The sequence below is a fragment of the Pogona vitticeps genome, chromosome 1, assembly GCF_051106095.1.
Source record: "Pogona vitticeps strain Pit_001003342236 chromosome 1, PviZW2.1, whole genome shotgun sequence".
NCBI classification, from domain to species: Eukaryota; Metazoa; Chordata; class Lepidosauria; order Squamata; family Agamidae; genus Pogona; species Pogona vitticeps.
Window position 1 is genome coordinate 220,634,336 of NC_135783.1, and position 14,471 is coordinate 220,648,806.

Genomic DNA, 14,471 nt, shown 5'->3' on the forward strand with positions numbered 1-14,471 from the left:
CTGGCCCTACAGCACCCATTGTAATGCAGTTGTGGTACTGGCAGTTGTGGGGTCCTCAGGCAATACCTCCATTGGCTCCAGTCTGCTGGTGTAACTGGAAACTGGTTTTATTGCAATAAATCTTAGTTTAACGATACTGCTTTTACCCACAGGCCCATTCCTAAGGTTTCTGGTGAGTTTACTTCCCTGCACAAGGCTCCTCAGTCATGTCTTTTCAGTCCGGAACCCAGTTAATCTCACCCTGGTGCAGAAAAAGTAATTGGAAGTAACAGTCCAGGAGCCAGTCATTACCCCTTCAGGGATGGTAGGTACAGCCGGAGGAGGGGACGCTGGGTGAGCTCTTTTATTCTTCATGGAGCCTCTGCTGCCTTTCCTGCTGGTGTGTGTGCTGCCAGTGTTATAATTTCATTGAAGTGGGTACTTCTGCCTGGCTGGACTATGTGGGTGGTGGAGAGTAGGAGGCAACAGTGGTCACTCTAGCAGGGTGAGGATGGCAGGCCCTCTTCCATGACTGCATCCCTTATCTACCAGGACTTCCATGGGGGCTCCTCTCCAAGCAGTACTCCATCTCCTGGGAGACACAGAAAAGCAGATCCCACAGTTTTCCCTCAAGTTTCCTCCTCGTCTACCACCAGTCTCAGCCACCCAGAGGATACCAACTCCTTCCTCTTCTCCTTCCTTCCTTCCTTCCTCCTCCATCTTCCCCAGGTGCCTTACTACCAAGCTCCTCGGCAGGCTCCTGTCTTTGCTCTCCAAGTCTTCCTGGTGCCTGAGAGTTATCACCTTCCTGGGCTTCTGAGGGGCTGACAGGCAAGGGCAGACAGCTTCCTAGGGTGTCTGTAGTGACCCCCTCACACTCTATGACCATGGAAGCTCAAATCTCTCCTGGGTCTTGTGGATCCAATGGATGTAATTGATTTGCTCTTAGAACAGGAAAGGCTTTTTAAACAACAGTTTCCCTCTGTTATATGTATGTCCACTTTCACACTTAATACACACAAAGACACATCCAACCCCAAACACATCCATGGAGATGAACAGCAGTTAGATGCCAAGAGGAGGTGTCTCTCCAACCTAATTTGACAGAGGGGATGGGATTTCAGGGAGGTCATGGCAAATAGTGATAGGCTAGTGGGCTGAAACCTCCAAACATTCCCAGTGGAACAACCAGATTTGGGGAGGTGAGGGGAAAGTACCTCACTGACAAGCACTTTTTAAAAAACTGTAATTCATGTATAGAAAGTTACTAGAATTTCCCCCCCCCCCCCATCTCACGGATACTGGACAACTACCAGCTTATCCAGTATAAACCTCATACAACAATCATGTCTCATCAATTGACAGAAATTAGTAGAATGGATGAGTACAAAGTGATGAAGTTCTTTAAACAAATTGATGTTGAGCTGTTAGAACTGAAGAGACTTGGATGTCTGAGAATTCTAAAATTCAACTTACAACTTTGGGAAGGGAAATGTTTGTACTCAATTCAATATAAATCAAAATTCCCTCTAATATTAATTGGAACTAAAATGTTTAAGAAGCAGTATATATAAGATTCTATATATTTCCTTATTCCGGCAATGATAGTACACAAAGATATTTTAAGGTCTGCAGCTGCCTTTCTGTGTCACTTGCTATGTGAAGTAAAACAGAATTATCTAGATGAAGGAGATATGTGGAACAAACCATATTAATTTCTGGAAGCCCAATGAGTGGAAATACGAGTTTTAATAAAAAGTATATTGTAAATAACTATCCAAGCAAAATCAATCTTTGGGGACAAATTGGTGGAATATAGCTCAGTCTAGTAGAAACAAGCAAACAAAAATGCTTAAAAGCATTGATGCATCTTAGTCAGGAATATATTAAAAGATACAGCTGCACCATCAATAAGATCAGGAAAGTGCTGCAGTTTTTGCTCGTTGCTTTACAGATGTAATTGCAGATCCCAGGATTTCAATAAATCTGTGCACATCATGGAAGGAATTGTAGAGAGGAACAGGGGCCACACGAAGAGCATTGGGTTCCCGCATGTCACACTGCAAAACAGCAAATAAACATTACATAAATTAATATACTTTGTCCCCATATTTACTGTCAAAGTGAAAGCATAGCGATATTCACAGTAAATGTGGTGGTCCGGTTATATTGGCAGGCAAATGTAAGAGTTCCCTTAATTTCTGACCTGTAGGAGTAGGGAGAAGAGATGATAGAAGGAAAACAAAGATAAGATGCTCAATGTTGTGGGTTTTTTCATTTTTGTTTTGCTTCTTCAGAGGACATTTGAAGTGCAGTCATCTGCCTGTTTACTCAGAAGTGAGTCTCACTATTGTGGTTTGGGAGAATCGCTATGATCAAAATGAAAATATTACCAAAATTATTTTTTTATTCAGGATGCTCCCAATACAGTTAGAAAAAGATTTTAAGTATTGGCAGGGATTAATTAATGGATTTTGTAATCAAGGTAAAAAAATCAAGAATAAATAAAAGATATTGGGATAAGGCTCAAAAAAGTGGAGGTTTAGGTAATCCTACTATAAAAATTATTATATAGCGAATCAGTTAAGATTTATTGGATATATTATGTATAACAAAGGAAGGTTAATTTGGTGGGATGTGGAATCCTCAGAAATAAATGGGAATATTGAAAAATATTTGTTTAATGTAGTAAAAAGAAACACAATAAATCAGGTGAACAACTCTTTTTAAAGAAACATGTTAACTGTCTGGAACAGATATAAAAATAAGTTATGTCCTTTTACTTCACCACTAAAATTAGTGACTGAAATAGAAAATTTCCCAGCAAACATGAAGGGTTTAGCTGATTTGTTGAAGGGTAAAAAGTTGCCAGATTGAAGGATTGGATGATTAAAATGAGACTGAAGGATCAGATTATAGTTAAACTTCAAACTAATAAACTATCATGGTATAATTATATCCAATTATGAACCAAATGAATGGTTGAAGATTAATGGCAAATGTAGAGAATGTACTAAATATGAACAATTTCTATCATCACATGAAGACATGCAGAAAGATGCTTTGATGAAGGAAGTAGTAAGTAGAATTTATAACCTAATTTTGGAACAAGAGGAAAAAGAGACTGAAATAGAAGGTTTGAAATCAATTTGGGAACATGATTTAAAGACAGAAATTAAAACAGAGGATTGGACAAAAATTTGGAAGATGAGAGTTTTAAGATTAATGTCAGTAAGAACAAAGGGTCATTTTTAAAACATCATTTTAAGGTGACACGTGACTCTGGTGAAATTGAACATAATAAATTCAGGCTATTCTAAGGCCTGTTGGAAACTTGATGAAGAAATTGGCCCATATTATCACATGTGGTGGGAGTGTAAATTGATTCAGAAATTTTGGAAATTGATTTTTAAGGAAATATGTGATATATTTGGAAAAGATCTCGAACTAAAATTGCTTTGCTGTCAATTTTTGATTAGATAGAACTTGATTATTGCTCAAAGGAATTGATTTCTAATCTTATGACAAGTGCTAGAATATTAATAGCTAGATTCTGGAAAGATAAAAATGATATTAAATTAGAAGATTGTGTAACACCTTGCAAGGTGACGCTTGGACAACTTTATGTGGCAACATACAGGACTCTGACCACTGTGTAGCTCTTGGAGCTGATAAGATCAAATGTAAAGTCTACATTGCACAGTGCCAGCATGAATGTCAACAATAAACCAAAATATAAATCTGCCCTATCACTAGTGATTAGGTGATCCTTCTCCCCAGTACGAACAGAGTGTCATTTCCAAAACATTCCATAGCTTAAAAGGTTTTGACATTTTTCTAATGCCTTTACATAAGCTATTTCTTAAGATAATGGCACAGGTTTACTTATCCGTTAGTACAGGTGTGTGCGCTAGATTTGTATCCCATGCTTCTCTGATGTGTTAAAGATGCTAACTGAAAAATAATTTGCACTTTGTTTAGCTTGTATCCTCTATTCACTGCTTTTAAGATACAGCACAATGCTGGTGGCATTTTTTTTGTCTCTAAACAAACTGGCCATGTCACAGTAGAAATGGCAAAATGTATGAGTGTCGCTTTCTCCCACTTTCTGCATTTTCAACTCAGGTTCATTCTGTACTAAAAATATGATTTTCAATTTTTCATAAATGTTTCAAAACCAACTAGCCAAATTGAACTGGGATATCTGTTCCCAGTATGGAGACAGTCCTGTGGCATGTGCATGCAACAGTTGTCCCGAGTCCTGCTAGGGAGGATTGGGGGACCCTGTCAGCCATACATCAGTTTCAGTTTCTCACACATATGATTTTTTTCCCAGTTTCAATTTCTTCTGATTCTGATTATGAAGAAATTAGTAAATATTGGAAAATTCTGATAAAAACCTGAAATGAAATTCTCACTTGTTCCTTCTTCACTATGAATCTATAGCATGAGAAAAATCCCGATAATGCCACTGTCCCATCTGGGGCATTTGTGGCCAGAATCGGTGTACTTCCACTGGATCCCCTTGTTCCCAGCAAGATTGAAAACCCTGATCTATCCCTTGCATCTCTTTATAGGTACTATAAACCTGCTGGGAGGACTGTCAAACCCCTGGAGCAGATTCTTTGGCCTCATGCAAAAGGAAAGACAGAGGCGGAGAGGGAGGAGAACTCTGACTGTTATTGGATACCAAACCAATTCCTAGATCTTGGCCTATGATACTAGTGTAGGGGTTTTTGGCAAATATCATTGCAGATATAAAGAGATGATAAATCATATTCCTTCATGTGCTCTCTATGTTTTACATGTACTAGCCATTATTCACTAATTGTACAATGAGGGATTATTAGTTTGGATGCTAATTTGGTCCTGTAAAGAAAGGGAAAATAATGAAACAGGCAAGAAGAGCTTTGATCATCCTGCCACCAATACCTATGAGAAGGGTGTGAACAATGTGTTGGTGACCCCCTAACACCTGGTTCTAGAATTTTAAGTGCTCTGGGATAATTCTTGTGAGGAAAACAGGTGGTGGGAGAGAAGCATAATGAAAAATAAAGGATTGTGAAGTGGTCAGGTTAGAGTAGTTTGTTCCATCACCTTGAGGAAATGCTCCAGAATTGGACAATCACATTCATACTATTTTCCATTGACCTACAGGATGTAAATGTTAACACAAATCATCCTGGAGCCCCACCCTACATATGTACTTTTCCCCCCTCTGCTGCTGGAACTTCGACTTTATTTTAATTAAACGTACTCACATTAGTTCAGGCAGTGTGATTACTTGAACCAGCACAATGGGGACTAGAGGGTAGCTCTCCCAACTTCCTAGTTTAAGGTGAGGAGCGAGGAAGCAAAGTGGCACTCATCATGATATTATTTTCTAAAAGGTTTCTTGTTTGTTGCACTGGAGCAGGTAGGAGGCAAAAAAAAGGCAAGCAAAGGGGAAATCAGCAGAAAAGAGGAAATTGGCAGCCAGCCCTTGTTTGCAGTTTGTTAAGATAGCTCTACTGTAGCTGTGACTTGCAATTCTGGATGGTGGCAAAAGAGGCACCTTAACAAAGTACTAACAAGTGCAGATTGGCAATTTTCTCCACTCTCTTTGCTGATCCTGGTGTGATCCCCTAAAGCATATTCACCGGGACAACCTGATTTCCTGGATGCAGATAACTTCACATTTTTCCTGTTGTGTAGTTAGATCCTAAATTCTGTCTTCTTACATGGAAGTACTAATTTATACTCTCCAATGAAGAGTATCGCTGAAACAAACATATTTATGCTGCTTTTTCAGATTCAGGTTTAAGAAATTGCTTCAAGTAGATTGTAAGAACGTAAGTATAATTATGGGCAGACCAAGGTGAGTGTCTCCACCCAGCCTCTAATGCTATTATTTGGGCATGCCAGAGCATCTTTAGCAAGGCACATGAGTCTACTGAAGGGAAGAGGGAACTGTCAAAGATTGCCTCGCCCTCCAGTGGATGTTCAGCTTATTCTTGGTGATTCGATTTAAACCTTATGTATGAATCGCGTCTTGAGTGATGCCTTTTACTGCAAAATTCTGCAGCAAAAATGAATATAATGTTGCAAGAAAAGGCAGAATTTTACCTAATCTGTTCCTCTTTATCTCTGGGAACAATGTAGTAACACTACCATAAACAATTGCTTCATGAAATTTGAGAAATCAGATGGCTTTATGTTTCATTTGTTAATCGACACATAATAATCCTGGAATTGTTAACACACCTCCTATACTCATAAAATAAAGCATGGAGAAGCTACTCACAAGAAGGCTTGGATACTTACAGCAACTCCTCTTTTTTCAAGTTCTTCAAACACAAGTTTAATTGGAATGGAGGATATCAGTGTGAGCTGGCAACCTCTTTGCTCAATGTGAGAAGGTGTGATTATTTTTACAAAAGGCTTTTCTGGGTCATTGCTTTCACTGTAGTGATGCCTTATCAAATACTCCAAGTAACCAGTAAGCAGAACAGATTTCTTTCTCAGAAGTTTCATTGTAGTTTGACCAAACACCTAAATTAAAAATGAAGGACTAAATTGTTACTCTTAAATAAGTAACATCTGAAACACTATTTCTCTCAGCACAAACATATCTTACTTTAGGTTTCTGTCGTGGCCTACTGTCATTTTACAGTTTTTATTTAGCACAAGATCAAGACTTTATTTCCTTGTGCTTGTACATTTGCTAGTCTTGATCCAATTTTATTGAGAAATCCTGATTTACTGTCTTGCACAATTCAGTTGCTGGTAGTCAACAGTAGAAGTGTGTGAGACAGGAAACAAGGCAAGCTACTCATAGCCCTTTCCACCAGACTGGAGTATAAATTCCAGAAGAAGAAGAAGACGACAATGAAGACGAAGACGAAGACGAAGACGAAGAAGAAGACGAAGAAGAAGAAGAAGAAGAAGAAGAAGAAGAAGAAGAAGAAGATATAGAGAAAGAGTCGTCGATTAACCGTGGCTTTCCTATTGCTATCTAGTGAGTTTACAGTACAGGCAACATTTGAATCAGAAACTTCTTGTTCACAATTCATACTCTTAGATCATGATATAATGACCAAATCCTATTGTGACAGCCTCCTCTCACGTCACAAAGGAGCTGCCACGTCACTCTCACACCCTCACTTTATTCACGCTGCCACCAACCATTCCCTCATAAAACTCTTCAGACAAAAGTATGATTTTTAAAATAAAAACTTATGTTTATTGATAATAACAAAAGGAATGGTAAATCACTATAATAATTAAAATAAAAGGCAATCGGTATAATAAAGTACCCCCCCACACACTCTCTGACCTTCACTCTATATATATATAGCACAGAACTACACAACATGTACAAGCCCTAAGTCCCTAACCAGACCCTATCAAATCCCTATCTGACTCACACCTCATTCACTCCCCCTTAAATACCCTAGCTCCACCCTCTTATGTCCCACCTCCCGTCACGCTATTGGCAGATGACAAACAACCATAGCAATGACGGGCAGATGATGTCACCGCTACCGTAACACTTATTGATTAGCATAGTAAATTGCACTAGGGTATGCCTATTGAATGAGTGTGCATTTAGTGAGTCTGTTCCTCCGTAAGTTCCATTAATTCAAATGGGCCTACTTTAATTTACTATGCTAAAGTAAATCACAATTAGAGCAAGCCCATGGTCAGCTGACTAACCCAATCCCCACTGATTCAACAGGTCTACTCTAGTGCAATGTACTACTCTAAGCATCAGGATTTGGATCAATATTAACTTACCGTATTTTTCGCACCATAAGACGCACTTTTTTTCCACAAAACAGGGGGGTGGAAAGTCTGTGCGTCTTATGGAGTGAAGAAAACAGATTATATTTTCCTGTTTTCTTCTCCTAAAAAATTGGTGCATCTTATGGAGCGAAAAATACGGGTAAATCAACTGAGCTCTGTGGCTTAGGGCAAGAGTGGAGAATATATTCCATCATGAAAGCTACATTTTTCTCATGGGTAAGAACTACACATGGATAGGACCATTCCACATTGTTGCATGCACTTCATGCACATGATATATACACATAACACATACCCAAACAAAAACACAGAATTTTTTTAATTTATTTTTTTAAACTACTAGGAATAGGGTAGGGAATACAAAAGGAAAAAGGAAGTGTAAAGGATGGGAAAAGGGTTTTGAAGATAGGAGAACACAGAGTATACAATCATCCAATCTATTCATATTAAGTTTACATGCATCTGGTCTATTCATTTTTCAATGCAAAAAACAACTTTATATTTGGTTATCCTCTAAATATCATCTTATATTCATATTTAAATTTAAATCTAAGTTATTCCAACTCTATCAGGAAATCGAGACCAATTATAGAATACATCCCTCTTTCAATTTCCTTCTGTCTTGGACGTGCATTCAGCCTGCCTGGAAAGATCTCCATTTCTGGCACTTCCCATATTTTCTCAATGCCCTTCTCTTGTTTCTGTAACTCTATTTTTTTCCTGTTTCGGGATCGCAGTGAAGCCAGCAGCTCCCGGCTAACAGCTCCAGGGAAAAGTTGGAACCGCCCAGCCCATCGTCCCTCTAGAAAGGAGAGGTCACCCCAAAGCAGATGGTGAGCCCAGACGGTAGAAGATTTGGCAGCAACCGGGTCTTTCTGCCCTCTGAAAATTCACCCAAGCACGGACCAGAGACGGAAGGCCATCTTATGGCAGAAAGCTGTGTGAAAACTCCACCTCCAATTCCCGAAGAAGGAGAACAAAAATAAGGCCGAAAATACACAATAACAGTCTTTGATTTATGAATAACCTCATTAAGATGTTAAAGAAACTAAAGTGAAAAAACACAGAATTTTTTACATACTGCATACATACAGACACATGCATGGATACCCCCATTGATAAGCTGTCTTACAAACACACACACACACATATATACATGTCCATGTTCACACTTAATACGCACAAAGACACAATCTACTCCAAACAGATCCATGAAGATGAATAGCAATTAGATGCCAAGAGGAGGTGTCTCTCCAACCTAATTTGACAGAGGGGGCGGGATTTCAGGGAGGTCATGGCAAATAAAGAGTGATAGGCTAGTGGGTTGAAACCTCCAAACATCCCCAATGTAGCAACCAGTTTTGGTGAGGCGAAAGTACCTCACTGAAAAGTGCTTTTTTAAAAAATGTAATTGCTCCAGGAGAGGCAACTGGTGACACTGTGTGTAATCAGGGGATGTTTAACTCCTTTGCCACCCTATCTTCTAAATTCAGCCTTCCTGTTGATGTTATCATAAAATCAGTCTGCTGTACAATGGGGGGAGCAGAGTGGGTAGACTAGACCAGGGGTTCCCAACCTTTGGTCCCAAGATGTTCTTGGACTAAAACTCCCAGAATTCCTGGTTAGCAGAGCTAGCGGTGAAGGCTTCTGGGAGTTTTAGTCTCCAGAAGAATGTCTGGAGACACAAGGTTGGGAACCACTGGACTACTAGACTATAGGCCACTGGTTCCTCAGCCACACTGACAACACTTCCTCAGTTTTGGAACATGGGAAGGAATGTCTGACAGTGAATTGCTTAAAACATGGGAGAGCTGGTTAAAAGCCTTAAAATTTGTCTTCAACACTATTTATTTATTTATTTATTTATTTATTTATTTATTTATTTATTTATTTATTTATTTATTTATTTATTTATTGGACTTATATACCGCCCCATAGCGCTACAAGCACTCTCCGGGCGGTTTACAATTTTAATTATACAGGCTACACATTGCCCCCCCAGCAAGCTGGGTACTCATTTTACCGACCTCGGAAGGATGGAAGGCTGAGTCAACCTTGAGCTGGCTACCTGGGATTTGAACCCCAGGTCGTGAGCACAGTTTTAGCTGCAGTACAGCGTTTTAACCACTGCGCCACGAGGCACTACTACAGCACTACCACCTCAAAGTATAACAGCACCCAGCACTAGGGCAAAAGAGACTCTGAGAAGCAGCTGAAAGAAGAAACACTAACTGTTTTCATCTGAAATATTCTTGGTCAAGTTATCTTCTGAGTACGGTTCTCTGCTTTTCTGTGGTTCCAAGCAAGACTAGACTGCCCAAGAAAGGACAGAGGTAGCCTATGTCTGTAGTTGCTTGCTATACACAATCAGACTTCACAGTGTTCTCCCCATTGTTACTAGATATTGTGGTCCATTCTGCTTGGATAGTGTACTGACAACAGGAACTGCACAAGCTCAACAGTATTGGGACATGGAGCCATTAAAATACTACTTATCTCCATGCTACACTTAAAGCTAAGCAGATGTTTGCAAAAATACTGAAAACATTGGGAAATGCTCTTAGGAAGCTTGTTCATTTTAAATTTTGGAGAGAAATTATATGCCATCAAGAAAAAGAGTTCCTACAACAAAATGCTTTCCCAATAAAAGGAAAGAGATTATTCTTGTTGTGCACTAAGTTTCACACTGTTTAGCATTTTTTTTTTGAAATCACATTCTCTGTTTAATGCATTCCAATGCACAATGGCATAGAAATTGTGTAAGGTTTTTTGTTTTTTTGTTTTTTGGCCAGGAACTAATTCTATTGCACTGTATCACAGCAATTAGTGCAAGGGGATCCTGACTGTGCCAGAAGAGTAATGCAGGCACAAAAAGGCAGGTCCATAGAAACTGATGAGTTCTCATTGTCTTTGACCCCCTGCAGTGGGCTAAATGGCAGATCCCTCTTGCTCTTTTGAACAGCAACATCTGGGTCAGAACAGAATAACGTCTCTAAGGTCACATAAAGTTCACAAACATACAAAACATGTTTTAAGGAAAAACAAAATTAATTGCCACAGAGAAGATAAAAATGAAAAGAAAAAAATTACTCTTGTGCCCCTTTGATTGTTTCAGCATAGAATTGAATATGATGGAAGAAAGATACAGACCAAAATTACTGACTCTTCTCTGATTGTGGGAAGAGACTGTTAATGGCATGTAGAAAATTATTTCCTATCTAAATATGGGACATACACCAATCTCTTCTACTTACAGCTCCGTGAACGAGCTGGCAGACCAGCTGTAAGGGGAAATATATAGTATATTGTGCAGTGACCTCAGTCGGAGCCCTCCCCTAATGCCTCAGAGATTGTAGTATCCATATGGGGGAGGCATTCTGTTAGCACGTTTGTCCCTTGGCATCAGCAGCTCAGTCTGTTATATGATTTTCGACTTTGCCTTTCCTCAGTTCAAATTGCTGACTAACATTTTAATCATAGCAAAGGCAAGGGGGTATGGTGGAGATGTTCTGGAGTCCAGGGCCTGAACAATGGCTCCTTGCTCTGCCCAAGAGTTGCCCTGGACATGCACAATATGGACCATTTTCACACATCTGTGAACAACAATTACTACTACTATCAGCCAAAATGTTGCTCTGAACCCAGACAAGAAGGGATCAAAAAACAAAAAAACAAAACAAACAAAAAACAAACCATGTTTGAACATTACCTATAGTTGAAAGGTCACCATATGCTTCAAATCTTTGAAGAGATGGAGACTTATGTATCATATGGAAACTTGATAGAAAGAATAATATCCTTGATCATGTAAACATTTTTCAAAGATACATGATCTTCTGCAGTTGTATTCTAATATTTTCCTAAAATTGTCTTCCAGTGTTTTGGGAAAGTAGGGGATTCTGCTTAGGATTTAACATTGAGTTCCCCTGCTTGTCTTTTGGTTTACTTCAAACATTTACTGTAAGAATACTACAGATCTCAGAGTGACACTCTGTTCTATTCTCCCATGCACTCACTGATATAATTAAGTAAAAATGCAGTAAAGATGTCTGATTTTACATTATGGTACACAAACAGATGCAACCCTAGGAGCAAGCAACTGTTGCCATGATGTCTGGCCTTTCTCAGCATGCCTCTGGTCTTTTGATTGTCACTGTACAATCAAAATAGAAAGGTAACTTTAAATGTAGAGGAATGACTTTGGAATCTTATCATCCCAATTGGTATTATTTTGCAGACGTTATACCTAGCTGGGGAGGGGAGTGACTCAATGGCTTGGCACCAAGTGCATAATAGAGTATAAAATAGTGCAAGTTTTCCTGTATGTCAACATTTCAGCATTTTGTGATGTTAAGCAAAAAGAGATAATTAAAATAGTGTTTTAAAGAACAGGGCCACCTATGGTTGAGCTAAAAGTGCATCTCCCCACTATTTAAGGCCTTATAATGGGTATTATACCAATATTTTAAAGAGCTGTTAGAAATGATTGGCTCCATTTTTCCAGTCGTCTCCCCGGACATGGAAATCCCTCCAACTTCTATATCTTGAAATTTCCAAACAGCCCACAGACTTACCCATTGACTCCCATTTTCATAAAAAAAGACATTTGGAAGACTTCACATACCTATTTGGCCTTACTGCCTTCTTGATCTCTTGCACATACAGAACCTACAATTAGTATCTAGATGCTGTTTTCCCATAACAAGTAATGTTGGGCTGAAGATGGATTAAATACAAAGAAAGATGCTAGAAAAACGTCCAGCTTTCTTTTAGTATCAGTGTCTATCTCTAGTACATTGTCAAGTTGTGGCAACTGACATCTCCTTCAAACAGGGTACTCAACAGGTATGAGTCTCAGATAGAAGAAGCACAATTTCTTTTAATTTCAGGCGTCCAATAGGAAGCATTTTATTTCCCTTACGAATGAGAAGACATGGCAGCAGTAGCAAATAAGCAAACGTGAGAGGGACATGAACAACATTTTAGTGTTTGAATCAGTAGGATCTAAAAACATGTTAATATCACCAATACTTTCAAAGCATCACTGTGAACAATGATTATCTGCATAGTGCATGTGCCTCCATATGAAAATTCATTTTTTACTACCACATAAAAAATAATGTTGGTTAATAATATACATGTTGTATCATATGTCTCTACTTCATCTCCCATCAGGAAGTAATTACTCACCTCTAAGCTAGCATGAAGAGCACACACTAATAAAATAGGAGGATTTGATAATCGAAATCCATTGATTCCAGGAATAAGTTGCAATTCTGTAAGATACATATGTATGTAGTATTAGATCCTTAACTTCTGTGTATTTTGGTGGAATGTTTTTCTCATTGAGATCTGTGATGAGATGTGTAAAAATTATCTTTAATTTTCTCGACACATTCTCTGCATGAATAGACACATCAGACCTTTCTCGTTCTTGACCTTTCTATTTTTGACAGTGATCTTCTTCTGGTTGCTGCACAATGGTGGAGGGTGGGGTTTCATTTCACTGGGGCTTATTTTGGGGGTAGGGCTTATATTATGAGCATCCTGAAAAATCATACTAGGGCTTATTTTCAGGTTAGTTCTTATTTTTGGAGAAACAGAGTAGTATCTTAAATATAATCCAATATTTAGTTCCTGCCAAAACCATTCTAAATCTCTAGCTATTAAATAACAGAGGGCGAAGATATGCCCCCTCTGAAGAACTAATAGGTATTTGAGCTTGATAAACTTTTAGTTGTTGTCTATTCCCAAGACTGGGATATAAATCCTTGCCTGTGATGAAAAAACAATTGATTACAAATTTGCAGCAACTTCTTTATAAACTATGTTGCCACAAAGAAACATACAATATATCCTTATGTAAAATTAAATAGCAAATATACATACTGTTTTCCATGTGAAACCTGGTTTTGTATTCATGACCCCACCATCCGATCAGCCTTAAAAACACAAAAAGAAAAGACTGTGGGTATTAACAAATTGGTGACAATGGACATATTTCAGTATTAGATTATTATGGTGCATTATGAATGCAGTTCCTTTCCCACAAATACTGCCTGACCAACAGATGTGTAATGTTCAGGGTGTGATTATGATTTTTGACAACCCAAAAAGCTTGTCTCAAAAAAGAAATGGTATTGCCAAACCCACAGATGTTCTGCTACCATTATAATCTCTACTGGAGCAGAATTCCCAGCCCAGCTCCTTCTCATCCTCGCCTCACCTTTTGGTATCTCTGTAACCCTGGAAGTGTTTGCGCTAATGCTTTATTTTTTCACGGGAAGCATTTCATAAAAGTATATGTGACAGATTGTTGTCTAATTTTCTCTTGAATGCCTCTAGCCTTCTCTTGAGGTAATTGATTCCATTGTCATACTGCTCTAACAGTTAAGAAGCTTTTCCTGATATTCAACTGAAATCTGGCTTCCTGTAGCTTGAGTCCATTATTACATGTCCTGCACTCTGTGGCAATTGAAAAAAGATTCTGAGCCTCCTCTGCACTACAATCTTTCAAGTATTAGAAAAGAGCTATCATATCTCCCCTCAGTCCTCCTTTCTCAAGGCTAAACATGCCCTGTTCCTTCAGTGTTTCCTCAGAAGGGTTGGTTGTGATTATCCTTTTTGCCCACTTCTGAACTTGCTTCAGTTTGTTGGCATCCTTCTTAAAGCGTGGTGTATCAAGATTAATTTTCAAATTTTGCTTG

The 14,471-nt window shown here is 38.7% G+C and overlaps 1 protein-coding gene across 3 annotated transcripts in view; it reads right to left on the reverse strand.

Moving 5' to 3' along the window:
* Nucleotides 1-1,709: 1,709 nt before the first annotated feature.
* KYNU (kynureninase) overlaps nucleotides 1,710-14,471 on the reverse strand; it is a 139,134-nt gene continuing 126,372 nt past the window's right edge. Inside the window, exons 11-14 of one of the 3 annotated variants that reach the window (XM_072983830.2) lie at nucleotides 13,654-13,706; nucleotides 12,955-13,040; nucleotides 6,283-6,510; nucleotides 1,710-2,039 (exon numbers count right to left, since the gene is read on the reverse strand). In XM_072983830.2, the coding sequence (XP_072839931.1) occupies nucleotides 1,896-2,039; nucleotides 6,283-6,510; nucleotides 12,955-13,040; nucleotides 13,654-13,706 (511 nt within the window). In that variant the 3' untranslated portion in view covers nucleotides 1,710-1,895. The remainder of the gene's footprint in view (nucleotides 2,040-6,282; nucleotides 6,511-12,954; nucleotides 13,041-13,653; nucleotides 13,707-14,471) is intronic. The other 2 variants (XM_020784232.3, XM_072983844.2) reach the window with 2 other exon arrangements.